The following is a 27,598-nucleotide window of genomic DNA, read 5'->3' as shown; positions in this document are numbered from 1 at the left end:
GCCAGCCTTGAGTGGGGGCTGCAAGAACAGGCAAGAGTCTCCCCTTTGCCCTTCTACCTGGCCTCTGACCTGTGTGACCTTGGGCAAGGACTTGCCCTGTGTGAGCCTACAACCTTCTCATCTGTCGGCTGGGGCTGAGGGCTGCCCTGGGCTGGAAGGAGGTGGCTTGGCCAAGACGTTGGCTGGGAGTCAGGGACATGCCTGGCGGGCAGGTCTCCACGCACGGCTTGCTGTCTGCATCCCCTGGGGGGTGAGCACATGTCAGGGTGGCAGTGAATGTCCCACCCATGGGGAAGGGAAGGAGGGTCCTGGCTCCCTCGGGGCCTCTGGGGATGGACGAGGAACTGTGACAGGGAGAAAGCTCTCGAGCAGAGAGTTCTGTTCCGTTCAAGTTTTATTGGACCCCTTTCAGCTCGGGGCTCTTCACAGGCCCCAGGCTGCAGCCTAGAGGTGGCTCTGACGGGCTGCAGCCTCCCGCTGCTGCCAGTGCCCCCAGCTCTGTCCAGTTGCCTGAGGGAAGGAGGGAGGGTGGGCAGAAAGAGGGGGATGGAGACAGATCATCAGCCCCCCCGACCCTGGGTGGGGCCCTCTCTGTCTCCACTGACCAGTCCAGCTGCCCCACAAATTCAAACCGCCTGGTGCTGGGGGCAGCCCCTCACGGCCGGTCCTTGGCCAGCTACGTGGCCGGCGTGTGCCCGTTGACCAGCCGCCCGGCTGCCCGCCTCCGAGGGCCGTCCGTGGGAGCTTCCCCGTTCTTCAGCTGCGGGTGCTCCTGGGCCGCCTCCCCGTCACTCGAGTCTGACTCCTCCACGTCGCTGCGAACGTCCTTTTCCATCTAGAGAGGCGGGAGTGGGGCGGCGCTCAGAGCACAGAGCGGGGCGGGGGGACAAGGCTGGAGCGGGGCTGGGGGCTCCAGAGAGGTGCCCCATCCTACCTGGCCCTTCTTCACAAAGCTGTAGAGCATGCGAAGGATGAGGTAAGACCAGAACACGTGTAGCAGCTGTAGGACCGCCAGGAGCGTGTTGAAGAAATAGTAGGCAAAGAAGGGGCTCGAGTTGGCGATGGACTCGTAGTAGGTGGTATAGATGATCCTACGGCGGGCAGGAAGCGGGGCATCACCAGCTGCTGTGGCCCCCTGTCCCAGGGATCTCTGACTTGGGGGACCCTCCCTGCTCCAGAACCTTCTCTGGCTCCCCACTGCCCCCAGAGTGATACCTGTGTTCTCCAGCTGGGCACAAAGTGCCTCTATCACTTGATTATATGAAATTAGGAGACTGCACAAGTTTGCCGACCAGCCGGTCACAACCATGAACCCCAAGGGGGTGCTTAGTATCCTGCTTGCTCTCCCAGGTGACCCTTCACACCGTCTTCTCTCCTCAGACGCCCCCTTGCCCCTCACCTTCCCCAGACTGGCTGAAGGGCCACCTTGCCCAGGCAGCAGGTGCCCAGCTGGCCCTCGCTCCTCCCGGATGCTCTTTCCTCCTGTGCCATCAAGGACCCACGCTCCCGTCTCCCCACCTCCTCACTGGTCCCTCTGCAGGCTTCCCTGACCTGTAAACATCAGGGGGCCCCAGGACTGGGCCCCTCTGGCCACACCTGGTCCCGGGTGTCCCCGTTCAGTCTCGGGGCTGCAAAGACCAGACCTTGATATCCCTCCCCGGAACCTCAGCGTGGCGTGCACACTGCTTCCTCCACGACTTTTCTCAGGGGGCCTGCAGGTCCCTCAGACCCAGAGCTGAGCTCCTGATCCTCAGGCAGCAGCTCCGAGCCCTTCCCCACCTCATGAGCCTCAGGTCATCCTCCTGGGTCCACCCGCTTCTCCCCCTGCCACTGGTCCCCCCGGCATCACGGCCCACCTGGACCAACGCCTGTGTAGGCCTCTCACTAGCTGTTCCCCCTGCAGCCACGAGAGGGCGCCGGTGAGCACCTGAGTTAGGTCCTTACCCCTCCCCTGCTCAGAACGCTCTATGGCTCTCATCTCCCTTGGGATAAAAGCCCAAGTTCTCCCCTGGCCCATAAGGCCCTGCATACTCTGCCCCGTCCCCTTTCTGCCTTCTCCTCCTCCCTCTCTCCCCCTTGCTCACTCTGCTCCAGCCACATGTGGCCTCCTGGCTGTTCCTCCAACATGCCAAGCAAGGTCCTGCCTCAGGGCCTTTGCACATGCTGTTCCCTCTGCCTGGACCACTCTTCCGTTGTGATCAAGATTCTCTTCCTTGCCTCCCTCCAGCCTCTCTGTACAAATGCTGTCAGTGAGGCCTTCCCTGACCATCCCAATGCCAACTACCCACACACTTCTTGTCTCTGCGACTTTATGTTCTCCCCGACATGCTCTATATTCTACTTGTCTGCCTCATTTATTAAATCGCCCCACGTCAGCTCCACATGAGCAGGGATCTTCATGGGCTCCCTCTGCTGGGAGAGGCTCAGCAAACCTACTGGTGGGCTGGTGGCCAACCCTGCCTCCCCCTCCATATTCCAGGCACACAGGGGAATGATGACAGAGCCCAGTTTCCTGTCTCTCCTACCTCTGGGCCTTTGCATATGCTGTGCCCTGTGCCAAGAACACCCTTTCTTGCCTCCTCCTGGAAGCCCCCCAGCCAACACCCCCAGCTCCCTGGGTCTGAACCAAAGGTGAGGCAGGCCTGGATCTCAGCCACCCCCGCCTCCTCCCCAATGCCCTGCCGGAGGGCTGACTCACTGGGTGGGGAAGAGCACGAGGCGGGTGTAGAAGAAGACCAAGGAGAAGACGACGAAGAGGGTGTCGCACACCCTCCGGAAGTGTGTGTAGTTGAACATCTTACAGGCCTGGGGAGGGCAGCAGAGAAAGGGACTCAGGCGGTGGGGGTGGGGGCAGGGGAGCCGGGTGGGAGGGGGCCGCGCAAGCCGGGGGCCTCGTTCAGGGCAAAAGCCCGCGGGGCCAGGCCAGGTGTGCAGGGGGGTCTTATCTCCAGGGACGGCCGCAAGGTGAAACAGTGTGCGAGAGGCTGCTTCTCTCTGGCAGCAAGGAGGGGCGGGGCCTCCCCTCCCAGGAGGACTGAGGGGCGGGGCCTCCCCTCCCAGGAGGACTGAGGGGCGGGGCCTCACCCCCCAAGAGGCCTGAGAGGGGCAGAGCTTCCCCTCCCAGGAAAGGTGAGAGGGGCGGGGCCTCATCTCCAGGGCACTGGGCAGGGCAGGGCAGGGCCGGAAGGGCGGCCAGGAGGCATCAGGTGGGCTCACCTCCAGGAGGTAGTCGGAGGAGTCGTGCAGCAGCAGCACCAGAGAGCCGATGCGCAGCAGGTTGGCGCTGTAGGAGAAGGTGATCAGGGTGATGGTCACGAAGTGGTGGACCACCTGCTCCTTGAAATCCTGCGGGAGATGGTGGGTCACAGCTGGGACAAAGCTGTGAGGGCTGGCAGCGGGCCCTGGCAGGGGCTGGGCTGGTCCCTGGACCCGGCGGACTCCTGCCTGAGGCACCAGGGGATCTCGGGGCGTGGGGTGGGGCCACCCCTCCCTACTTGCGATTGAGATGTGACTCCCCCGGGGCATCACTTCCCCAGCCGGACTTTTGGCCTGGCCTCACCTTGCGCTTGATGTCGAAGGGCAGCGTGATCAGCAGGGAGGTGTAGAAACTCAGCTCCAGGAGGTACCAGCGGTACAGGGCCAGCTTGAGGGGCTGTGGCAGGGTGGGCAAGGTTAGCTGTGGGGAGTGGAGGCTGCAAGGGGAGCAGAGGCTGCACGTGCCGGGGTAGAGGTCAGGGCCCTCCCAGTTCGCTCACAACCAGGACAGACACTTGAATCCCAGTGAGGGAAGAGGTGTGAGCTCCCCGTCCCTGGAGGTAATCAAGGGCAGTGGTTTCGTGGCAGCTTCTGCTCCGAGTTTCCTGAGTCCTGGCCCCTGTCCATTCCAGTGGAGGCAAAACTAGAGAGTGGGACCCGGAGAGGAATGCCAGTGTGACGGCCAGGTTGGGCTCTCCTGCCCGTGGCTGCAGGAACTGGCCACCCTGAGCCTCCCACAGCCACTGAGCACACCCTGTCACACACCTGGTTTGGGTAATTGTCCCAGCACATCGCTGGCGTCCACAGCCACGATTCCTGCGGGAACATGGGAGTCTGAGGCTGCCCCGAGGTGGGACCCCAGCATCCCTCCCATTCTTCGGGGCTCCCCTGGCCCTCCAGCCGTGGCTCTCACTCAGCCTGCTCCTTCCTGTCTGGTTACATCTCTGCTCTTACTCTAGACCGAGGGCTCCTTCACTGTAGAAGACCCAGCCCCTGTGCACAGTAGGTCCTCAACAGGCGCCCACTGAGTGGACATTCCCACCGTGACCTTACCTAGTTGCCTCCCCTCTCTCTGTGCCTTTGCACATGTCCCCTCTGCCCGCACCCCTGCCCACCACTCCATCCAGGCCTGGCACATAGTAGGTGCTTGTGGGTGGGTGGGGGGCAGGACTACTCACGTGGTAGAGGACCCAGAGGCCACCGAGGAAGGAGCAGAGATAGAAGGCAAACCTCCAGCTGCAGATGGGGAGGGAGCCGGTGAGGCAGCGGCCGGAAGCGCAGACCCCCTCACCTACCCCCACACACCCCTCCACAGCCCCCCTGGGCTCACCTGGCCTCACAGAACTTCTTAGTCAGGCAGGGCCGGTCCTGGTTCCGGCGTCTCCGGAACCAGCGCTGGGTCTGCCGCAGCGTCAGGCCACACCGGGCGGCCAGGAGGGCCAGCTGAGGCTGGGGAGGGCGTGACGGGGGCCCGGGTCACAGAGGCGGCTTCCCACCCCTGTCCCAGGACACGCGGGCCCCAGGTGGGTCTCCCTAAAACCCTTGGGCCTTATGAGAACCCAGCCCTGTTCACAGGACAGGCAGGTGACGGATGGGGGCTGGGGGCGGCTCCCCCTAGAGATAGGTGGCACCCCCACCCCAGGCAGGCAGCTGAGACCTTGCCCCCATCCCTGCCCTCAGAGAGCAACTGAGGAGGGAGACAACAGGCTCCCTGTGGCCCTCTGGACCCAGCCCAGCGCCACCCACAGCCCAGCCCTGTCCACCAGGCAGCCACACCAAATATGGGACTACAGGGAGGGTCAGAGGACCGCCTCTGGGCTGGGGGGACCCCCAGAACAGCCAGGCTTTCTCTTCCTCGCCAGCACAGAAGAGACCTCTGCTCCTCGTCCCCATATGCCAGGATCCACCCCTTGGGCAGCTGGGCCCGTTGACGGGGCTCCCGGTGGGGTGAGGGTGGGGGCACTGTGGGGGTGCCAGCAGCTGCCCTGGGCTTTCCCTGTCCTGAGCCACATACCACCCCCCCGGCCGCATCCACACGGCGGCCAGGCAGGCCGACGGCGATGGAGGCGGGCTCTCACCTCCTTGGGCTTCCCCCCTTCCGTGAGGAAGTGCTTCTCCAGGGTGGGGTTCGGCTTCAGCGGCTTCCTGGCCTGATCCCGCACCCCCAGCCACCGGCTCAGGGGCAGGCCGACGAATCTGGGTGCAGGGGAGACAGAGCCCATTGGTTCCAGTGAGAAGGGACGGATGCCCTACCGGTGAGGGCACAGGCTCGGAGGGGCCGGGTCACGTCCTGGGACCCTGGAGGGCAGCCTGGCTGCTGCACTGGGTCAAACGGAAGGGAGCTGGACAGGTCTTCAGGATGGGGGGGGGAGGCCAACTTGTGGGGTGCCCGAGTACCTTCACCCAATCCCATACCAGGAACGAGAGTTCCCCTACTGCCTGCCTCATGGTGGCCTGGGTCCTGGTCTGCCCCCCGCGGGGCTGGGGACTCCCCCTCAGGCCTCGGTCCTCCCAGCATCCTCCACTCCAGCGTGGACACTTCGAGGAGCCGGGTCCCCGGTCAATTACCACACTGCCCACAAGGGGGCCCCCAGGCCAGAGGTCAGGACCGAATTTCATATCCCGCATCCCAACGTCCCCTTTCATTTGGGGAAACTGAGGCTTGGAGCCGCGGAGCAAGGGACGCATTCCAGACTCAACAATGATGGGGGGAGGGGACTGAGGTTTGCTGAGCGCTTACGATCTGTCAAGCTTGGGTCCAAGTCCACATTATACGCTGGCTCACTGAACCGTATTGCCATGGTCCCCATTGTCCTGATGGGCACCAGAGGCTCAGAGAGGTCAGAGATGTGCCCTGGGTGACTCAGTGAGTAGGTGGCAGACCTGGAGTTGCAACCCAAGACTCACTTTCCCTTAAGAATGGGAAAAGCCCTGCCTTCGACCCTGGGAAAGCTACTCCCACCTGCACTGCCCTTTGGAGGGGCAACGGGCGCCTTTGGGATGTGTTAACACCCCCACTTCAGAAGAGGCCATCAGTTAAATATGCAAACGGGCCTCGGGGCTCCAGCAGTGAACCGGGTCATTGTTGCACCCCCATTCCACCCTCCCCAGTCCTGCAGGAAAGCAGACTGGCCCTTTAAGGCCTGGCTGAATCGGGCTTCCCAGAATCCTTCAGGCAAAGCCTCAGGCCCAGCTGACCTCCCCGCTGTGTGACCTCAGGAAGGTCACTTGACCTCTCTGTGCCTCCATTTCCTCTTCTGTGAAACGGAGATAATAAGAGTAGGGCTAGGTAAGTTAAAACACGTCAACTGCTTAGAGCAAGGGTTGGCACAGAATAAGTGCTCGTTCCCTGGGTCCCTGTGTCTAGCCTGTGTCCAGGGAGTCCAGACCCCAGGAAGCTCCTTGTGAGTGGGAGAGACAAAGCAAGGTGCAAAAGGCTCCCATGTCCCCATAGTCCGCGCGGGACAGAGCGGGGACCCAAAGTGGGGTCTGGAGGTTGGTTAAGGGCTCTGTGGGGGGAGGGGCAGAGCAGGTATCCCTGGAGCCTTAAAGGAACCGCAGGACAGCGAGTGCAAAGGCCCAGTGATCACAAAGAAGATGCAGACCTGAAATCAGGGGTGAGGAGGGTGAGGATCCCTCAGCGTCAAGGGGGAACCTAGGGGGGCAGTAAGAGGGGGGCAGTGGGGAGGCCGGCGGGAAGGGGCCTGGCAAGGCGGGTCTGGGAGCTATGACCACAGCACCGGTCAAGTGGCAAAGAGTAGGACCACCGGGTATGGGGGGGGGGACCCCAGGGATGGACGAACAGGGAAACCCAGTTCAGTGCAGCCTCTGGTCTCACAAATGACTGAAAACCCATGGGGCTTGGCAGCCGGGAGGTTGCTGGGGACCTGGGCAGGTGGCATGTACGCAGGGGCTGGGTGCCCCGTGGTGGGAGGCTGGGGGAGGGGAGGGGGCCCAAAAGGGGAGGCCGGGGGGCCGTGCTCCTTCCTTTGGCTACAGAAGGGAGCAAGAGGGATGGCGTTAGAAGGAGCCGGGGGGAGGAGTGGCGGGGGCTGAGGGAGGGGTGGCAGGGGGCGATGCAGAGGGGATGCGGAGGGAGGAGGCGTGGTGCAGGGTGAGGCAGGGGTGGTGGGAGATGAGGGAGGGGTGGCAGGGGGACGAGGCAGGGGTGTTAAGGGGACGAGGCACGGGTATTAGGGGGACAAGGCAGGGGTGGCGGGAAGGGAGGCAGGGGTGACAGCGGGACGAGGCAGGGGTGGTGGGGAGCGAGACAGGGGCTTGCCCAGAGGCCAGAGGGAGGAGGGAGCGGGCAGGACTTTCTCGCTTCCTGGCCGTATGTGGCCTCTGCAGCCACATCCCTGGTGAGCAAAGCAGGCACCCACACTCAGGCCTCACCCTGTCTTCTGAAGATGCTGCCGCCCCACCCCGAGAAGCCGGAAACCAGAAGAGCAGGGGGCAGGATCGGGCCCGGACAAAGCACTCTGGCTCAAGGCCAGGCCCCACCTGGGGACACATCAGGACGAAACTGTGTAGGACGTGAGTGCACAGGGCGGGCGCCGCATACACGTGAGCGACGATGGGCTCGAGTGCAGGGTGGACACTCACCTCTCGAAGGCGAGGCGCACGGCTACCAGGGCCAGAGCCACGGGCAGGGCGGCCAGCATGTCCCGAGGGTGGGCGTAGACCAGGCCGTCCGGGTCCTCCAGTTCAGCCCATGTGTGGTTGGGGGGCAGCCAGAACCTTTCGTGCCAGAGCCACTCGTTCAGGCTGGACCACATCCTGTGGACACACGGCCCAGTTAAGGGAGAGCTCGGCTGGCAGGACGGGGGCAGCAGAGGGCCCATTACCCTGCCCTCGTCCCTGCCTGGCAACCTCGAGCTTATTCCAGCCAGTGTTAGTGACAGATTGAGCTGTGTGTCCTCAGGCAAATGACTCGACCTCTTTGAACCTTGTTATCTGAGAACGGGGATGTGATAACCACCTGTCAGCCCAGCCTTCCTACCGTGCTGTGGCTTGACAACACAGCATCCGCCAGGAGTTATGCTGCCCTTTACACGTGTGAAAACAGTGGTCAGAGTCAAGGGAGCGGCCGGCTGGGGTCATGAACTGGAGTTCTCAAAGGTGCAAGGTTTCCTGCCATCGTGGGTACATAACGCAGCTCCTACGCAGCCCGAAGACAGAAGGGCGAAGTAAGGAACCCCCAGTGCCCTCCCTGGCCACCATTCTGAACGCGGACTCCCCTTGCCGGGAATGCTGGCTCGCTCCTAGGCACAGGCTGGCCGCGGCTGCGTGACCGAGCTTGCGGATCTGGAGAAGCGGGCCACAGAGCCAGCTCCCCGCCAAGAGGGCTCCCGCCGGCTGTCTGGGGAGCCCCATCAGCTTCTCCTGAGATCTTGAGACAAGGGTCCAGACCCCCATGCCAGTCCCCACTGGGAATGTTTGTCCATTCATTTTTTTCATCCATCCAGCGATCCATCCATCTGCCCGCCCACCTGTCCATTTACCTGTCCATCTGTCCATCTATTTATCCATTCATCCATCCACCCACGCATCAATCATCCATCCACCCATCTATCCATCCATCCGCCTGCCCACCTGTCCATCTATCTACCTGTCCATCCATCCACCCATCTATTCGTCTGTTCATCTATCCATCCATCCACCCACCCACCTGTCCATCTAATGGTCCATTCATTCACGTGTCTGTCCATTCATCCATCTGTACCTATCCATCAATCCATCCATCCATCTGCCTGCCCACCTGTCCATCTACCTACCCATCTGTCTATCCACCCATCTGTCCATCCATCTATTCATTTGTCCATCCATCCATCCATCCATCCATCTATTCATCTGTCCATCCATCCATCCATTTATCTACTCATCCACTCATCAATCATTCATCTACCCATCCACCCATCTATTCATCCGTTCATCCATCCTTCCATCCATCCATCCACCCACCTGTCCATCTAATGGTCCATTCATCCACCTGTCTGTCCATTTGTCCATCCATATCTATCTGTCTATCCATCCATCCATCCATCCATCCATTGGACTGTATGTACATCTGCCTGCCCACCTGTCCATCTACCTATCCATCCATCTATCCACCTGTCTGTCAATCCATCCATCCATCCATTTGTGGGATCATTCATCCATCCATCCATCCATCCATTCACCCACTCATCAATCATCCATCTACCCATCTATCCATCTACTTGTCTATCCATCCATCTATCCGTCCATCTGCCCACCTGTCTGTCCATTCGTCTATCCATATCTATCCATCAATCCATCCATCCGTCCATCTGCCCACCCACCTGTCCATCTACCCATCCACTCATCCACCTGTCTGTCCATTTGTCTATCCATATCCATCCATCCATCCCATGTTCTCCGGTTGACTTAACACGCCACCTTGGGGCTGGGGGTTGGGGATACAGCAGGGAACAGAGCAGACACATCCTGTTGCCATGGAGCTCACAGCCCAGCAGGGGAGGCAGCCAATACACAAAGAACCACATTCACAGATAAATGAGATGACACAGCATGATGGGGCCTGGTCAAAAACAAACAGGGTGGCACAGTTTTAAATGAGGTGACCAAGAAAGCTCTCCCCAAGGAGAGACCACCTGAGCTGAGACCCAGGGATGAGGCGGGGCTGGATTGATGCAGAAGAGGGCAGTGGTGATTGGGAGGGGCTTTCCAGAGAAATACACAGGAGGTGCAAAGGCCCTGGGGCAGGACTGAGCTCAGTGTTGAGGGACCAGCAAGGAGGCCTGTGTGGCTGGAGCAGAGTGAGCAAGGGGGAGAGAGGGAGGAGGGGAGGAAGGGCCTTGTGGGCTGCGGGGAGGAATTCAGAGCTTTCTCCGAACATTTCATGATGAAAATCTTCAAACCTACAGGAGAGCTGAAAGAATTTACCATGAACCTGTATACACCCACCACACTTTGCTCCACTGCTTCATCACACAGCTGTCCACACACCCATCCACCCCTCTATCCGCCATGAGTCCATCCGACTTTTCTGGGTGCATTTCAGCATCAGCAGCCGAACACACACATTGCCCCTTGGCGGCATTTCAGCATGCAGATCATTAACGAGAGGTCCATATTGGCTTTCGGGATATTTTCCCCCCGAGGCAGAATTTACTAGAGCAAAATGCATACATCTCGAGTGTACAGATGCTGCCTTTTGACAAATCCAGGTACCCCTGGCGCCCGGCGTCCTCCTGCAGACATTCCCATCCCTCCACAAACTTCCCTGGGTCCCTTCTCGGTCAGTCTCCCTCTCTGCCACCCAAAGGTGACCTCTGTTCCAATTTCTCCATCACGCAGAACTTCCTGTAAACGGAACCCCACACTCCGTCCTTGGTCTGGCTTCCTTCACTCTGGGGAACGTCCTTGAGATTCGTCCGTGTTGCTGCGTCTGTCACTAGCTTCTTTCCTTTCTGTGACTGACTCGTAGGTCGCACGACTGGACCCGCGTGGAGTCTGCGGGCTCTGTGGCCCTCGCTTTATTTCAGGCGACGTGGCAAGCCTCGGGGTGTGGGCTGCCACGCGGGAAGTGGCCTTGGGAGGCCAGAGGGAGGCGCTGTGGACTGTCCAGATGAGGTGGGGTGGAGAGAAGGGGACGGCTTCCAGGGACATTTTGGAGGCAGAGCCCCCAAGAGTCGAACACAGGAGGTAACATATTCCCAGGCTCCAGGACTAGGACATAGACACCTGTAAGGGGGCATTATTCTGCCCAGCACATCACGGGCATCAGAGAGTGGCCCGTCTCCTGAGCCGGGTGCTATTCTGGTTGAGAAAATCCACTGAGTCGTGCCTCTGTGCCGTGGGCCCTTTTCTCCGCACAGGTTAAAACGTTTGCATTTAAAACGCCTACGATTCTGATTCCAGTTCAGACGTGAGGGTTTTCTCCCCGCTCCCCCTACAAAGCAATTCCCTGACGCCAGCTGGGTGTCCTATAATTCACCTCCATTCTGTTTTTTTTTTTTTTTGGAGGAAGATTAGCTCTTAGCTAACTGCTGCCAATCCTCCTCTTTTTGCTGAGGAAGACTGGCCCTGAGCTAACATCCGTGCCCATGTTCCTCTACTTTATATGTGGGATGCCTACCACAGCATGGCGTGCCAAGCGGTGCCATGTCTGCACCCGGGATCTGAAGCGGCGAACCCCGGGCCACCAAGAATCGGAACGTGAGCACTTAACCGCTGCACCACCAGGCCGGCCCCTCACTTCCATTCTGCCCCCGCTACCTGGAGAGAGCGCCACATCCCAGCGTGAGGGCCTCAGTCTCACAAGACTGAGACGCCAATCGTATGTCCAGGATGTCACCTGTGCTTCTGACCAACCGGCCATAGATCAGAGGTTCCCCCAGTCCCCTCCTGGGGTTCGATTCATTTGTCAGAGCGGCTCGGAACTCCGAGAAACAGTTTGCTCGCTAGATGCCTGGTTTGTTCCCAAAGGCTGGAACTCGGGAACAGCGGGAGGGAGGAGACGCGGAGGGCGAGGTCTGGGCGAAGGGCGGGGAGCTTCCCCTCTCTCCGCGCGCCACCCTCCCAGCCCCTCCACGTGCCCACCCACCCGGACGCTCCGAACCGGCCTTTCGGGTTTTCGTGGAGGTTTCATCACACAGGCCTGACTGACGAGATCACTGGCCATGGCCACTGAGTCAACCTCCAGCCCTCTCCCCTCCCTGGACGTCAGGGGGTGGGGCTGAACGGTCCAACCCTCTACTCACAGGGTTGGGTCCCCTGGCAACCAGCCCCCTTCTTGGTGACCCAGGGGCTTTCCAAAAGCTACCTCATTAACATAACAAAAACCACCTTTGTTGCTCTCACAACTTAGGAAATTCCCACGGTTTCTGGGGGTGGGGGTGGGGGACGCTCAGATGTCCCTCTGGACACGAGGAGGAGGCAGGAGCGAGTCAGGTCGTGGGCCGGACTTGTCAGCGTGTGGGTGATGTTTAAATCCACGGGGATGGATGGAATCCCCCACGGACGGGGGTACCGATGAAGGAGCAGCCCACGGACGTGCCTGGGGGGTAGGGGTGAGGGTGGGGGGCATCCAGCATTCAGGCATCCTGGACATTCTGGTGGGGGAGGGACACCGGCAGGCAGCAGCCTGATAGCAGTCAAGGGCACACGACAGTGGCTAGGCTAGACCCACGAGGCCCAGGGCACACGCCCAGCCTGGCAGTCCTGGCCCCGCCCACACACAGCCTCCCAGCCCGAGCCACACCCACTGCAGGGCATCTCCAGCCTCCTCTGCAGGGGTCCTCCCCCCCATCCCACTGACCCCCCCAGTGCAGACAAAGTGGGCCGGGCGACCTGGGAAAGCCCCCAGCCAGCCAGAGCTGGAGCCCCAACCCAGGAGTCCCGCCCACGTCCTACCCCCACCCAAGGGTGCCCAGATTGGGGCCCACGGCAGCCGTGGGGCTTCCAAATGGAGACGAGCTTCAGAGATGAAGGAGCCCACACAGGAGCCATGGCATCTCGAGATCTCAGACCTCTGCCGATGTCCTCGGCCTCGCAGTCTGCCGCTCTCTGCTCCCACCACAATCCGATTTCACACACCTCAGCCTTTAGGGACCCTGTGCTCTGCCTAGAATGCCCGTCTGACATTGACCGCCCTGTGCTGGGTGCTGAGGACACAAAACGGTAGGGAAAGTGGGCAAGGCATCTGTCCTCACAGGGCTTAGCCACCTTCCTTGTCTATCTGGCAAACTTCTACACATCCTTCAAAACCCAGTTCAGTTGCCACTTCCTCCTGGAGGTATCTCCCGCTTGTCCTCACCTTGGATCCAGTGAGAGCACCCTCCCCAGCCCTGCCTCCCTGACTGTGACTTTGGGAGCTGGCCAGGCAGTCTTTTTGGAGGTGGGGCGGTGGAGAAGGAAGGGAGCATGACCAGCCCGAAACCCCAGGCCCCTCAGGTGGAGCAGGCCCAGCCCTTTGCGGCCCTCAAGTCAGAAAGGGGAACAGAAAGACACTTCCCAAACCCGAGGGGTCCCAAAGGGGCTTCAGATTGACACGCTTTGACTACAGATGTCTTGGCCCTGGAAGTTCTACTCTCTCTCTAACCTGTCACCCTCTTGATAAAGCACAGACACTGATTTGAGACGAGAACAGGATCTGGAGCCTGGCTGGAGTCCCAGCTCCAATGCTCCCAGCCCGGGGAGCCTCAATTTCTTCACCTGCATGTTGGTGGGACAGGTGTCCTCCTTGCAGGCTGGCAGAGCTGGCCAGAGATCCAGCCTGTGGAATATCGAGGCAGAGCCTGGCACACAGGAGGGGCTCAGGTACGGCTGTAACCGGGCGACCCGGGCCAGAAAGGCTCAAATTTCTCTTCTACTCCCACCCCGCGCCCCCAAGGCCCTCTTCCCAAGGCATGGAAGGGAATGGGGCTCGGGGAGAGAACCCTCTTAATTTTTACCTTTTCTCTTTGGGACCCCAGCTGTGACACTCTGCTTCCCTGGGCCTCAGCTGCCCCGTCTGAAAAATGGGTCCAGCCAGATTTCCAGGCTATTTGTAGGGGCTCAGGAGGCTGGGCAGTTCACAATCGCCCCACGCTGGTATGGCAACGCATTTGCTTCCTGCCTCCCCCATTTGCCTGTCGTCGTTTGACCTCGGGCAGCAAACTGGCCTCTCTGTGCCTCAGTTTCCTCCTCTGTAAATTGGGACTAACAGCCATTTCTACACAGGGCAGTTGGGATGGGGCCTGGGCTGCAGTGAGCACGAAGGAGAAGTCAGTTATGGTACTGTTAGCAGTAGAGAGGCGAGGGGATGCATGGGGGGGCCGTCGGGATGGGAAGGAACCTGCGAGAAACCGTCCTCCCCTCTCGGCAGCCTCCCTTAAGGCTGCAGCTGCCGAGCTCAGGCTGGGCTGGGCCAGGGCCGCCCCGAGGAGGCTGGTCCAGCCCGGCCAGCCTGCACCCACATCCCTGCCCCCGTCTCCCAGGGCAGCCCTGCCACCTGGGAGCCAGCTTCTGATAATCCTTCTTAGCGGCTAAAAATAGCCGGCCAGGGACTGAGGGACGGGGAGATTAGGGCTTTGCGTGGCCGCGGGGAGGGGGAGGATGAGCGGGAGAGCCCCGGCCCCCCATCGGGGGTCCGAAGGAGCACGCCTGAACCCTAGTGCTCCCCCGGAGCCCCAAACGCCCCCACTTGGCCCACCAGAGCAGGGCTATGCGCACAGGCTTTTTTTGTGGCATTGAAGATGGAGCTAGCAGCAAACACAGGAACGGCCAGGCCTGTGACAAAGGAAATCAATTCCGCCTCCAGCTGTCGGGGCGCCCAGGGACAGGCGGACACACCCCACCCCCTCCGCCCTGCAGCCTGGCCTGCCGCCTGGGGTCACCTGACGCCTGTGGCTGGAGGCCCTGGCAGGGAACATATGATGGGCGAGGCAGGGGTTGTTGTAGACAACCACAGCCGCCCCTGCACTGGGCCCCGGCTGTCCCCTCCACCACTCTGGGTTTCTCGGAGCAGGGTCCCTGTGGGGTGCTGATGACCACCGATGCAGCCAGTCCAGGGGGCACTAGTGCTGTTCCCTGCAAGGACCCCAAGGAGGGCCCTAAGTCCAGGGCTTTGCCTTGTCCCAGCCCCTCATGTTTAGACACACTCCTGACATCCACACTCTGGCCCTGTTGGCACAGCCCCCGTCTCCCACCAGCTCAGTTCACTGCCAACAGCTGCTTGGTGGGCTTCCAATTCACCAAGCTCACTCTTGCCCCAGGGCCTTTGCATGAGCTGTGTCCAATTCCTGCCCCAGGGCCTTTGCATGAGCTGTTGCCCTGACAGAGCCCCCATGTCTAGCTCCATCTCATCATTTACACCTCAGTTCACTCGTCAGCTCCTCAGAGAAGCCTTCTTAGATCATTCCCAGAGAAGCCACCGTATCATTTGTTCCTTCAGCCCTCTGGTCCAACTTCCTCTGTTTCCTCATTCATTTGCCTGCCTGCCTCACCCCAGTGAAGGCAAGAATGTTGTTCTAGTCACCGCTCTGTCCTCAGACAGGGTCTGGCACAACCTCAGGCACCAACAAAATGTTTGCCAGGTGGATAGATAAGTGGGTAGAAGAGACACACAAAAAGGTGGGTGGACACGAGGACTTTCGCTCAGGTGGACAAACTTTCTAGAAAAAAACCCCAGCTGCTTTAACAGGCAAGGTCGGCTTGATCACCGCAGAGTAGGTCCACTGTCTCCCGGCTTCGGAACTGGGAGGCCTGAGGTTCAAAGCAAGAAGCCACTGGACGCAGCCGGCAAGGGAGAGAGCCCAGGCCGGAAGCTCCCCAGGGTGGGGACGGGGCTGCTCTGCCCAACGGTGGGCTCAGGACTCCTAGGACCCTCCCAGGCCTGCCTCTGCCCAGCAAGGTTTCCCCAGGGCGCCAGGAGCTCAGCACACGATTTCTTAACTTCAACACCGCCACCCCCCACCCCCGCAGCTCAGGGGGCTGGGAAACTGGACTGGGGCCCCTGGTACCCCCCGCCCACTGGCCTCTCGCCTCACCACAGCCTGTCCTCTCGCCCCCACGGCCCCTCCCACTCCCTTGGCTGCAGCTTCTCAGAACGGCCCCTTGGCAAACCCCACTTCCACCGAAAAGAAAGCGTTGCCGTGCAGTGGCCCCCAGCTCTGCCTCGGGCCTCCTCCAGGCCCCTGCCTGCCAGCTGTCCTGCTAGAGCTCCACTGAGCCCCCGCGTCAGCCCACCCCCAGGAGCCAGGATTCCCAAGAGCTTCCTCCAGGAGTCCACCCCCGGCCTCTGCACACGCACAGCCTTTTCCTTGAAATGCCCCCGCCCTCTTCACTGGCCCAGTTCCTACGAGTCTACGAGTCTTGCAAGACCGGGATCAGATTAAATTCCCTATGTAAAAGGCCCTCTCTGTCTTTCCCAGCCTCTGCAGAGTCCCCTCCCCCTCCCAGCCCTGCCCTTGGGCCTTTCTTCAGGGGCCCCCGGGGGGCTTCGAGAGCGAGCTGGTTCTGCGTCTTCCCAGACAGTGAGGGCCAGGGAGAGCCCTCTGGGGTCCCCAGCATCAGCTAGTGTGGGTGTGTGTTGGGGCGTCAGTCAAGAAGGTCTCAAGAAGGACAGATGAGGAGAAAGGATCAAGTCTCTGGGGGTTTGAGGGGGTCACTGAGCAGTCCCCAGCCCCAAAGGCAGGAGTGGGTGGGGCAGAAGGATCTGATTATTACAGGGATGAGATCAAGAGGGGAGCGTAAGGGGAGCCCACTTGGACTATACAATTAAACAAACCAATCAAATAAACACAGCTTTACAGAGGTATCACTGACATTCAAGAAGCCACATGTGTTTACAGCGTGTGACTCCGTGCCTTTTGACATATGTACACACCCGTGAAACCATCACCTCAATCAAGAGAATGAACACAGCCATCACTTCCCAAAATCTCCCTGTGCCCCTTCAGGGTCCTGCCCCCTCTCCCTTCCAGTGAAAACTGGAAGCAACCTTGATATCCAGCAGTTGGGGATCAGAAAGCTCAGGATTCCATACTGTGAAATATTAGGTAAGAGTTTAAAAGGAGGAGGAAGATACAACATGGATGAACCTTGAGGACACTGTGCTCAGTGAAATAAGCCAGACACAGAAGGACAAAGACCATAGGACTCCACCTATAGGAGGCCCCCAGAGGAGTCAAATTCACAGACAGTAGAAAGGTGGGTGCCAGGGGCTGGGAGGAGGGAGGGATGGGGAGTTAGTGTTTAATGGGGCCAGAGTTTCAGTTCTGCAAGATGAAAAAGTTCTGGAGGTTGGTTACACCACAACGTGAATATACTTAGCGATATTGAACTGTGCAGTTAAAAATGGCCAACATGATCAATTTTTTGTTATATGTGTTTTCCCACAATTAAAAAAAAATTTTTTTTTAATTTAGAAAATTGCCAAAGGAGAGGTGACAAGGAGAAGGAGGAAAAGCCATGCTCACTGACTTGGGAGGATCACTGAGTAGAAAAAAGTAAAGCAAAATGCAGAGAGAGATGAATGGCTGTCATTTACGTAGCGGAAAACCACGACAAGGGTTCTGCCTCTGGAGGTGGTGAGGTTAGTGGCAGCCGACCCGCCCTCTCAGAGAGAACGACAAACTCTGGACTACATTAAAAAACAAACAAACAAACAAATGACCTGAAATTTCAATTTCAATTCAATTGAATGAAATTTAAAATTCAGTTTCTCAGTTGTGCCAACCGTATCAGGCAGCGCAGATAGGGAACATTTCCATCACTGCAGAAAATTCTACCGGACAGCACTGCTTTAGAGAGTGACCCCAAAGTAGGCAGAAGTTACAGGAGAGTCTATACGTGGAAGAAGGGAACAGCCTGGGGTGAGTTGCCCATTTTTCATTGTTATTCATGGAAACAGAAACTGGCTTGAAAAATGAGAAGATTGAGCTCAAAGAGACCACAACAGCCCAATAATGAGACAGAACGTGTAGGCAAGGAGAGAGCCAGAAAAAAGAAGTTCCACATTCTACAAAAACTCTGTGTGAGTCTCTTGCTAACTTTTGGCTCCAACCAGCCCAGCTAAGCCTAAAAGAAAGACGCAGAGGGGCTGGCCCAGTGGAGCAGCGGTTAAGTGTGCACGTTCCGCATCTCGGCGGCCCGGGGTTCGCTGGTTCAGATCCCGGGTGCGGACATGGCACCGCTTGTCAAGCCATGCTGTGGTAGGCATCCCACATATAAAGTAGAGGAAGATGGGCATGGATGTTAGCTCAGGGCCAGTCTTCCTCAGCAAAAAGAGGAGGATTGGAGGCAGTTAGCTCAGGGCTAATCTTCTTCTCAAAAAAAAAAAAAAAAAAAGACAGACACAGAGATTTCACCTGCCACTCACCACAAAGGAAACAGAGTTTGGAGTTTCAGTCCAGATAAGTGAATTGCCTGATTTAAAAAAAAAAAAAAAAATCAATGCTCTCCAGAGGAACACAGCAGAATCCAGAATCTCTACAACACAATGTTCAGAATACAATCCAAAATGACTTGACACTTGAAGAAACAGGAAACACAACCCCTACTCAAGAAAGAAGGAAATGAATGAGGAATGGCCCTGAGGTGACTCTGATGTTGGAACGAGCGGATAAGGACTTTGCAGCAGCTATTATAAATCGACCCAAGAATGCGGAGAAAAATGAGCTCCTAAGGAAGGAACAAACATGAAATTTCCGCAGAGGAGCAGAAACTATCGCAATGAACCAAACGGAAACTCAAGACCAGAAAAACACAGTATTTGAAATAAAAAATAAAATATTGAGAGCCAACTGGAAATGACAGAAGAGTTAATAAATTTGGAGACAGATAAGAGCTAATGTCCAAACAGAAGAATAGAGAAACAAAAATAAAGGTGGAATAAAAATGTGCATCTGGAAATGGATGGTGGTGATGGCTACACGACATTGAGAACATAGTGAATGCTACCACCCTGCACGCTTGAAAATGGTTAAAGTGGTGAATTTTATGTTATATATATTTTACTACAATTAAAAAAAATATACAGAGTCCCGGTGACCTTTGGAGCGAGGTATATGGCTAACACGCAGTTTAGTGGTGTTAAGTACACTCATAAGGTTGTGCAACCATCACCACCATTCATCTCTAGAGCTCTTTTCATCTTGCAAAGCTGAAACTCCGTCCCATTAAACAGCACCTCCTCATTCCCCTCCCATGGCCCCCGGAAGTCTCTATTCTACGTTCCGTCTCTATGAATTTGATGACTCTGGGTTCCTCCTGTAAGTGGAATCACACTGCATCTGCCCTTTTGTGTCCGGCTTATTTCACCCAGCGTAACGTCCTCAGGGTTCACCCATGCTGTTCCAAGCATCAGGACTTCCCTTCCTTTTAAGGCTGAATGATATTCCAGCATATGTATATATTCGGGGTGACTTTTTAAATAGAAAATTATATTAGCGCAAGAGAAAAGAAAAGGCTTCCACTGAAGGGGGCATTGGCAGAGGAGACGGGGGCTCAGAGGTGGCATTTCTGGCTGGCCACGAGCCTCCCCCCAACCCCGTCCGGCTCACCACCTAAGAAACCACTTCCCAATCCAGATCAGCCCCTTTGGCGATGCCACTGCCCACCTTCCAGGGTGGAGAGAACTGTGGGCTCCAGGTCATACTCTGAGCGCATCCCTCCTCCAGCGTGAGACCCTCTGGCCTGGTCTAACATTTGCTCTACTTCTGCTGCCAGTGGGCCAGCGGACCCCTCTGCCGCCCCTTGGTGACGGCATGCCTGGAGGCACGTTCAGGGAAGGTCGAGTAGCAGCAAAAGCCAGAGTATTTCCTGGGACAGCAGGCCTTGCCCACGCCCCTATCAGGGATTGCCCAATGCACCCGCGGGGTTGGTACCATGCCAGGTGTTACCTACAGTCACTAGCCCTGGGGCCAGCCCTGCGCCAATTGACCCACACGCCTGTCTCCCTGCCCTGGAAATGCCAGCCCTGCTCTGAGGAACATGCTGTTACGGTTCCCACGGCTGAACTGTCTCAGAGACACTGATTCGTGGACCCAGGGTCACACAGCTGGTAAACGGCTGGAATTTTAACTTCGCCCCAGGCGCTCCAGATGGCCTTGGTCACAGGACCTGGGATCAGCCGTGGCAGCTCGGCATTCCCAGAAAGCAGGCTGGCTGTCTCTGTGCCTGTATTTCAGTCCATTCCCACCCCACTACTTCGGACTTCGCCACCACTTTCCCCAGTGACCACCCTCTGTCCCCAGGCCCATCCCAGCGGCCCATCCTGTCCACGTATTCGTGACCTCCTAGTGGCGCATCTGACCCTTGGAAGCCGCGATCCGCGCATGCGTGCTGCACGTTTCTAGATTCCCAGAGCCCTCCGCACACCCCCTGGATGCTCAGCTACTCCCCAGTTGCATCCATCTCCCCTGTAATTGTCCAGCGAGGCCCTTCTCTGCTTGAATCCCACTGCGGCAGCCTCGTCTCTCGTCACAATCATTGTGGCCACTTTTCCCCAGTCTCCCTGCCCCCAGGTTTAGTCCAGGCCCCCTGATGTACATCAGCATCGATGCCATCCTTCGAACGTGCAGATCAGACCCTCAGCATTCAATCCTGCAAGTGCTCTGACAGATGCTGCACTGTGCACCCAGGTGCACCGCTGGGCCTTTGCACGTGCTGTTTCCCCTACCAGTAACGGTCTCCCTTCTGCCTGCAAATCCCTTGCAGTTCTTCACCACTCTGTTCTCCAGCCACTTCTGCCAGGAAGCCCTTGCCAGGTGCCCCCAGGCTGGGTGAAGGGTCCCTCCTGTGGACTCTCCTGTCCCCTTTCTCAGAACTTTCAGGGCAACTGTGGTCTCTTTCCCGGGAGCCTAGTGACAGGGATGGGCCTGCCTGCTCCATGTTCCCAGCACCCGACACATGACAGGCGCCTGGAAGCTGTCCACGGAACAGATGACTGAATGAAGGGTTAGGGGAGGCCTGGGGTCTCTCTGCGGACACCCAGAACCCCCGAGGACCCCCCAGCTCCCGCCTCCATCCTTCCCGAGGCCCCGTCACCCTTTCGCCCCGTCCCTCTCCCACCTGGGTTTGTCTTAAGTCCATTTATTGTCAGAAAAAAACTGTCCCTTCCTCGAAGAAAGCCAGCATCCGCGTCACGTGCAGACGTGGCCACAAAACAAACACAATGAAACAAGACAACGTTCAGTCCTGGACCGAGGCCGCCAGCGTGGGTCTGAGCTCTACTTGGCTAAGGGACACCCGAAAGGACTTGTCCCCTGGGCCTGAAAGACACAGTGGCAGCCGTGGGAGCCTTGGGCCTCGATGTCACTGGAAGGCGGTGATGCTGTGAACTCTCCAGGCACATGGGCTGTCCCTGCTCTGGGATTTCCCTGACTGAGAGGGGCTTCCCCAAGACGTCACCAGGGGCTGGTGTCTGGGAGGTGATGGGGGCTGGGACAGGGCTGGGCAGGCACTGATCTGGGAACAACCTGCTTGGGCAAGAATTTGGGGGCACACAGCCCAGGGGTAGGAAGAACCTTCTTGGGCCAGGGGTGGGACTCCCAGACGGCGGAGTCTAAGAGGTAGGAAGGGTGACAGTGGGGGAGAAGGCAGGCCCTCAAGAGCCCTGGACCCCAGCGCCCCCCAGGCACCGCCTCTGTGCCCCCTGACTCGGCACGCGCCCCGGCGCCAGCTGCAGACCTGTCGGGTCTCAGCTGCGTAAGTGACCCGCAAACGGCGGTGAACTTGAGTCCGCACACCTGCGCGCATCTGCTCCTGCTCGGTGGCCTCGGGGTGACAGGGAGATGAGTCACCCTCCCGGCGCCCCTCTGCCCGCCTGGGGAGCGCAGGGCGCCGCGTGGGGCGCGCGCGAGCGCCAGCATCCTCTGCGTTGGGCGGGGCTGCCGGGCTGGGGCTCCAAACCGCACGGGGTGGCGCCCAGAGGGGCACCCCCCCCGACCCCCCAGCGGGTGGCCGAGGCTGACCGTGGGCCCTTTAAGGCCCGGGGATGTTTGTGTAACAGGAGGCGAAGCACTTCCTCTCAGATGACCTCGCGGGGCGGCCCTCGGAGGCGCAGATGGAGGCAGGGAGGCAGGGGGGCTGCCGGGGGCCTGGAGGCGCAGGGCCAATCGGAGGGCGCAGGGCCCAGCGCTCCTCCCCACCCGCCCCTCTCCCCTCCTCCCCTCCTCCCCACCCACCCCTCTCCCTACCCCGGCTTCCAGGACAAGCCGGGTGTCTCCCCCATTGGAGAGCCCCAGGGGGGCTCCCCCAGCTCCGGGCCGTGCATTCATCTGCTCGGAGCCCTCTGGGATCCAGCCCTGCCCGCCGCCCTGCGCCAACCTCCTGCGGCCACCAGACTCCGCGGGTCCCTGCCGGATTCCCAGGGTCCGTGCAAATCTCAGAACCGCCGCGCTGAGGCGACACTCGGACACCAGGCCTCCGCCGGGGCTGTGCCCTCCGCCCGAGGCACGGTTCCCTATTCTCCCAGCCCTCCAAGTGAGCGGCTTGCGCGCGCGCGCGCGCGCGGCTGCTTCCAGGAAGCCCTCCGGGCCTCCCAGGCTGGCTCAGGGCCTGGGGGTCCTCGGCTGTGCTCACGCTGTCCAGGGATGCGTCTGGCCCTCCCCACGGAGGGCACTCGGGGCCAGGCAGTGTGCATCCCCGGCTGGGCCTCGGGCTCAGCTCAAACGGTACCTCTTCACAGAGGCTCTGCCCACCCCCCTCCCGAAGTACCTCCCCTCATGTTCAACACATTTCTGGAAAATTCTAGGGTTACGTGGGGAAGTCCTGCCTCAGAGTTTGATTTGCCCCGAACTCCTTCCAGGCTCCAGCCAGGCCCCCAGGAAGCGGCAGCAGGGGTCCAGCGCCAGGTGCTTCTGGCGTCTGCATTTTGCAGCTGGGGAAACTGAGGCCCAGAGTTGTCTGTGGGCACAAAGTAGGAAGGGGAGAGGGGGGATGGAACCTAAGCCAGCCTGTCTCCAGAGCCTGCCACCCCATGAGCACCCCCGCATCCAAGCCAAGCCTCTCGGTCTGTAGCCAGAAGTGCCTGAGACGCCTGTCATCACTTCACAAACATTTATTGAGCACCTACTGTGTACCAGGTGCCGGAGTCTACACTGTGGTTCCACAGGGAACAGGCTAGGTCAGGATTCCCACCCTCACGGAGCTGAGGTTCTGGACGGGGTAGGGCTGGGAGGCGGCAAACACCATGTTTTATGAATTTGTTTTATTATGTCAGGTATTCGTGAGAAAAAAAAAAAAGGCCTGGGGGGAAGAGATCAGGAGCCGGGCGGTGGGGGCCACAGTTTTAAACAGGGAGGTCAGGAAGGCTTCCCTGAGGAGGTGATATCTGAGCAAAGGAGGTGAGGGAGGCAGCCATGGGGGCAGAGCATTCAAGGCAGCAAGAGCAGCCTGTGCAAAGGCCCTGAGGCAGGGCCGTGGTGGGGGGGATTCAAGGCATAGACACGAGTCCTTGGGGCTGGAGCAGAGGGGAGACAGGGAAGAGGTGAGGGCAGGGAGGGGTCAGCTTTACTTTTAGACCTGCCCTAAGGAACTCTCAGATGCAGAAACGAGACCCAGAGGTAGACGTTTCCAAAGCTCGTCCTGCCTGCTCTCCCCTCCTGTCACTGTCCTTGTCCCTTGTCATCTCCTCACAGTTTACCCCTCTCCCCTTGCTCCCGCTGCGGCCCCCTCGCGCCTGCCAGGATCCCCGTCATCGCTGAGCCAGGGCCAAAGGGAGCTGCCTGAAGGCACACCCATCCCCGATCTGGAGGGGGACCAGCAGGATGGGGACAGACCCGGTCACGGCATCCTGGCTCAGCAGAACCTCTGAAGTGGGTTTCAGGCTCCGAGGGTCCGAATCCCCTCGGGGAAGACCCTGAAGCCAGAGGGGTTGGGGGTGCACGCTAGTGACGGGGCGGAAGGGTGACCCGGCCTTGCCCACGTCGGGGACAGGGTGGGGGGGGGGGTGGCGCGAGCCCTTTCTCCTCCACCTGGACAGGGGGTGACAGCGGGCTGGTGGCGGGGCCATCCTCAAAACACAGCTGCTGTGGTTTTTGCTGCTCGTCCTCCAGGCCCACCAGGCGCCTGCCCGCCATCCCCGTGTCCTCAGGGCGCCCATCACCTCTCTGAGACCATCCTGACCCGCCCACCCAGTGGCCACCCTGGCCGCCTCCTCCTGCCTGGTCCTCATCACTGCGTCCATCGCCCCCGACACACAGAGGACAAAGGACCCAAGCCACCCCCCGACAAACCACAGAGCAGCAGGGCCAACCACCTCCCACCCCTCCAGCAGGGACCTGCCAGGGTCTGCTGTGGTCGGACTGGGGGCCCTTAGGACCCTCAGTCTCTTCATCTGCCCCTCTCCCCACTCTCCCCCTTGGCTCACTTTGCTCCACCCAGCCATACCAGCCTTCTTCCAATACGCCACGCCCCATCCTGTCCCAGGACCTTTGCACATGCCGGGCCTGCCACCTGGAATGCTCCTGCTATGGATGTCCACCTGGCGAGCTCCTTCTCATCCTTCAGATCTCATGCCCCTCCCTCCTCCGCTCCTCCCAGAACATCAGCTCCACGAGGCAGGGGGCAGTGGGGAAGCTTCGTTTTTGTTCATGCTGGTCCCCAGTGCCTCCCAGTGCAGGCCTTTCATACGTATGTGCTGAATGAATAAACGACAGACAGGCAGGGGTGGAAAGGAGGCGGAGCCAAGCACAGAGCAGAGGGGGTCCCTAGGGCATGGCTGGAAGGGGCTTGACCCCTCCTTAGAGACACAGTCGTGGGACCCTGGGGCAAATGAGCCCAGGACAGGTGGGGTGAGAGCTGAGCTCCTGCAGGTTCCGTGTGGGGAACTGGTGTAACAGCATCATATTAACAAAGGTATAAACTCCAGACTGAGGGAGGAGAAAGGCCCCCTTTAGGTCACCCTGGTCAGAGCTAGGCTGGGTCTGAGGGGCCCATTCAAGGGTGGCAAAGAAAAGCCCATTCTGAATGGCTTGGGGGGAGGAGCAGGGGGAGGAGATGGCAGGGAAGGGCAGCCAGATAAGGGCATAAGACCCCTGCCACGGGGAGGAACCCTTCAAGCAGGGGATTCAGACATGGCTGAGGCTGACCTGCTCCTCCTTGGGGAAGCCCTTGCTCCCTCGGCCTCTGGTTTGCCACCTGCTCCTGGTTTCCTCCTGCCCCCTCGCCACTCCATCCTCCAGAGCGGGGCCGTCTCGCGAGCTCCAGACTCCCTTTTTCCCAAAGTGCACCCTGCACCTTGCTGACGCGCACGGGATCCTGCGCTCCCCAGTCAGGGGCTACTCCACCTCCCCCCAACCCCAGACTTCAGATCTCTCCAGGATCCACCCACTTCTCCCGCCTCCAACCTCCACCTGGTCCAGCTCCTGATGGAGCTGTCCATCCAGGATGCTGTCGCCTCCGGGCAGCTCTGGGCAGCTCCTCCCAGGCCCCCCGCAGTGTCTCCCCTCCACATCTTTGCTCCCTGGCCGAGGGTCACCTCTTCCAAGAAGCCTTCCCAGCTCCCAAGGATGAATAAGGCCATGCGTCCAGACTCCCTCCCCGCAAGGCATCCTCTCCTTTACCAGGTGCTTCTTAGCAGCGTGGCTGGCTCCCCTCCGAGGTGATGACTGATATTATTCCCATTTTACAGGGAAAGAAACAAGTAGGAGGAGGTGGAGTCAGTAGCCTTAGGGGACTAAACTCGAACTGGCAGGAGGAGGTCAGAGGCAGCCTCTGGTGTCCAGAAAAGGGAGCAGGGTCCCACGGGGCTTGCTTTCCTGTGGGCGTCCCAGGGGTGTGGGGAGGGGTAGCCCGCCCCCCCCACAGTCACCCCAGCGCTGAGTAATCACTCCGTGTCAGGTGCTCTACCAAGCAGCCCTTTCACACGCCTGACTCACGCCATCTGTCTGGAGGTGGGCGCACTTCCGCATCGCTCCCATTTCTTGGAGCAGGAAACGGAGGCTCTGGGGACCCTGGACTCCCACCTACGCCGCAGCCCACCCCCAGCCCCTCAGGCCAGAGGCTGCCACTGGACTGGCCCAGCCCCTTTCCTAGCCAAGACTTCCTTTCCTCCCAACGACACTCCCAGATAGAGGTGCTGCTGACCCATTTTACAGATGGGCAAACTGAAGCTCAGGAAAGTTCCCGACCAAGGCTCACAGCTTATTTCCACCGCCTCTTCCCTCCCCGCTCAAGACACCACTGCCAGGAGTGGCTGAGCCAGGAGGCCAGGCTAGGAGGATGCTCTGCCTGCATCTGACGGCTGACTGCCTCCTCCCTCCAGCCTTCGGTCCCCAGGTGTGCTGAGCTGGCTCCAGGCTCCCCCCGGGACCATCACCAGCTTTATTCACAGCACCTGTTCTTGAAAGGGGCCTGCGCTGAGGCTAGAGATTCGGGGGGCTTCCAAGAATTTCTATCTCAGACAGCGCCAAGCATTAAGGTCCGGGTTGCCCCAGTGGGGCTCTGCGCTCGGCGGCCTGGGGCCTCGCCTGGCCTCCAGGAGCCTCGGCAATCAGGTGGCATCTCATTGGTTTCGCAAGTCAGACTCAGCCACGACAGCCGCCCCCCGCCCCCCGGACTCGTTTCTCCCTCAGTTTCCCCACCTAGGCAAGGAGAGGCCCCTCTATAATCTCAGCTGCCCAGGCCAGAAATCTCCTTCACGGACCCTTCTTTGGGCCCCACTTCTGAGCAGGCGGGGGACACAGATGACGTTCTTCGGCCAAAATGAACCCCCAAGTCACTCACTATCCACCACCCCTAGCAGTCGGGTCCCAACCTGCAGGCTCCTCCCAGGTCTCCTGCCATCGCTTCTGCCCAGAGCAGCTGCAGGATCTTCTGAAGACACAAGGAGACCGTGTTTAAGCCTCGTGGTCCCCACAGACTTGAGAATGGAATCCACAGACTCCTCGCCATCTTCGAGGCCCGGGCCCACCTCTCCCCACCGCTGACGCTGGCTCACCGCGCTCCAGCCACGCCGGCCCACCGCGCTCCAGCCACACCGGCCTCTTTTCTGCTCTTGCAAACACATCACGCTGGGCCCTGCCTCAGAATCTGGCTGTTTTGGGGACCTAAAAAGCCCTCGCTGGCTGGACCACTCAGGCCCAGATGTCACTTTCTCCGAGGATCCCTTCCTGGCCTTCACCCCATCCCCCTGATGCGCCGTCCTCCTCGCACTGAGCACTGGCTGGAATGATCTGCGTCTCTCTGTTTACGCGGTTCCCAGCCGTCTACACGGCCGGGCTGTGGGCTCCGAGGCCAGGGGCCCGGGCGCCATCCCCAGCCCTGGCACGTCGGGGACACCCAGTAGGCGCTCCGTTTGGATTCGCTGGGGACGGGCCGCCACTCCCGGCGCGCTCCTTGCGTTCACGCATCCGGATTCCCCCGCGTCACCGTGCCAGGCTCGGCCCCACTCCCTCCCGCGTTTCGCAGCGGCGCCCCGGCCCTCGGGGGGAGCGGGGCTCTCTCGGGAACGCGGCCCGGGCCTGGGACCAGATGGGAAGCCCTGAGAGGCCGTCCCGGGAGGGGTGATGGGGGCCGGAGCGGCTGCGTCTGGGGGCCGGGCCGGGGCCGCCATGGCCGCGGAGGCGGGGCCCGAGCTCGCCGCTAGGGTGGCGTTCCGGGCGGCGATCTGGGCGCGGGGCGCTCGCTTACCTGGGCGCGCAGGCGGCGGGGCGCACCAGGGGCCGGCGGCGGGGCGGGGGACGGCGCGCCTGGTGGCAGATGCGGAGGAGAAGGCGACACGCGCAGCGCGCACGAGGCAGCCGGACTCTGCTCGCGGCGCCGCCTCGGCCCGGGGCCGACAGGGAAGACTGGAGGGGGCGCGGGGCGGGGCGGGGCGGGGCCAGGCACCCCTCTCCACGACTAGGCCGCTGCCCGGGCCCCGCCCATT

At 60.0% G+C, this 27,598-nt stretch overlaps 1 protein-coding gene across 5 annotated transcripts; it reads right to left on the bottom strand.

The window, feature by feature from the left end:
• Positions 1 to 376: 376 nt before the first annotated feature.
• Positions 377 to 27,598, bottom strand: CERS4 (ceramide synthase 4). 5 transcript variants are annotated; one of them, XM_070622890.1, is made up of 11 exons: positions 27,361 to 27,598; positions 7,861 to 8,034; positions 5,334 to 5,451; positions 4,586 to 4,704; positions 4,434 to 4,491; positions 4,021 to 4,071; positions 3,560 to 3,652; positions 3,217 to 3,345; positions 2,699 to 2,805; positions 935 to 1,091; positions 377 to 835 (listed from the first exon to the last, which is right to left on the bottom strand). In XM_070622890.1, the coding sequence occupies exons 2-11, from the start codon at positions 8,031 to 8,033 to the stop codon at positions 677 to 679; spliced, it is 1,164 nt and encodes a 387-aa protein (XP_070478991.1). In that variant the 5' UTR covers position 8,034; positions 27,361 to 27,598; the 3' UTR covers positions 377 to 676. The 5 variants fall into 5 exon arrangements, with proteins under 5 accessions (XP_070478991.1, XP_070478989.1, XP_070478987.1 ...); XM_070622888.1 differs by lacking the exon at positions 27,361 to 27,598 and adding an exon at positions 26,486 to 27,235; XM_070622886.1 differs by lacking the exon at positions 27,361 to 27,598 and adding an exon at positions 8,258 to 8,411.

This window comes from Equus przewalskii, chromosome 6 (assembly GCF_037783145.1).
Source record: "Equus przewalskii isolate Varuska chromosome 6, EquPr2, whole genome shotgun sequence".
In the NCBI taxonomy this organism is placed as follows: Eukaryota; Metazoa; Chordata; class Mammalia; order Perissodactyla; family Equidae; genus Equus; species Equus przewalskii.
This window is presented reverse-complemented; position numbering and strand designations above follow the sequence as displayed.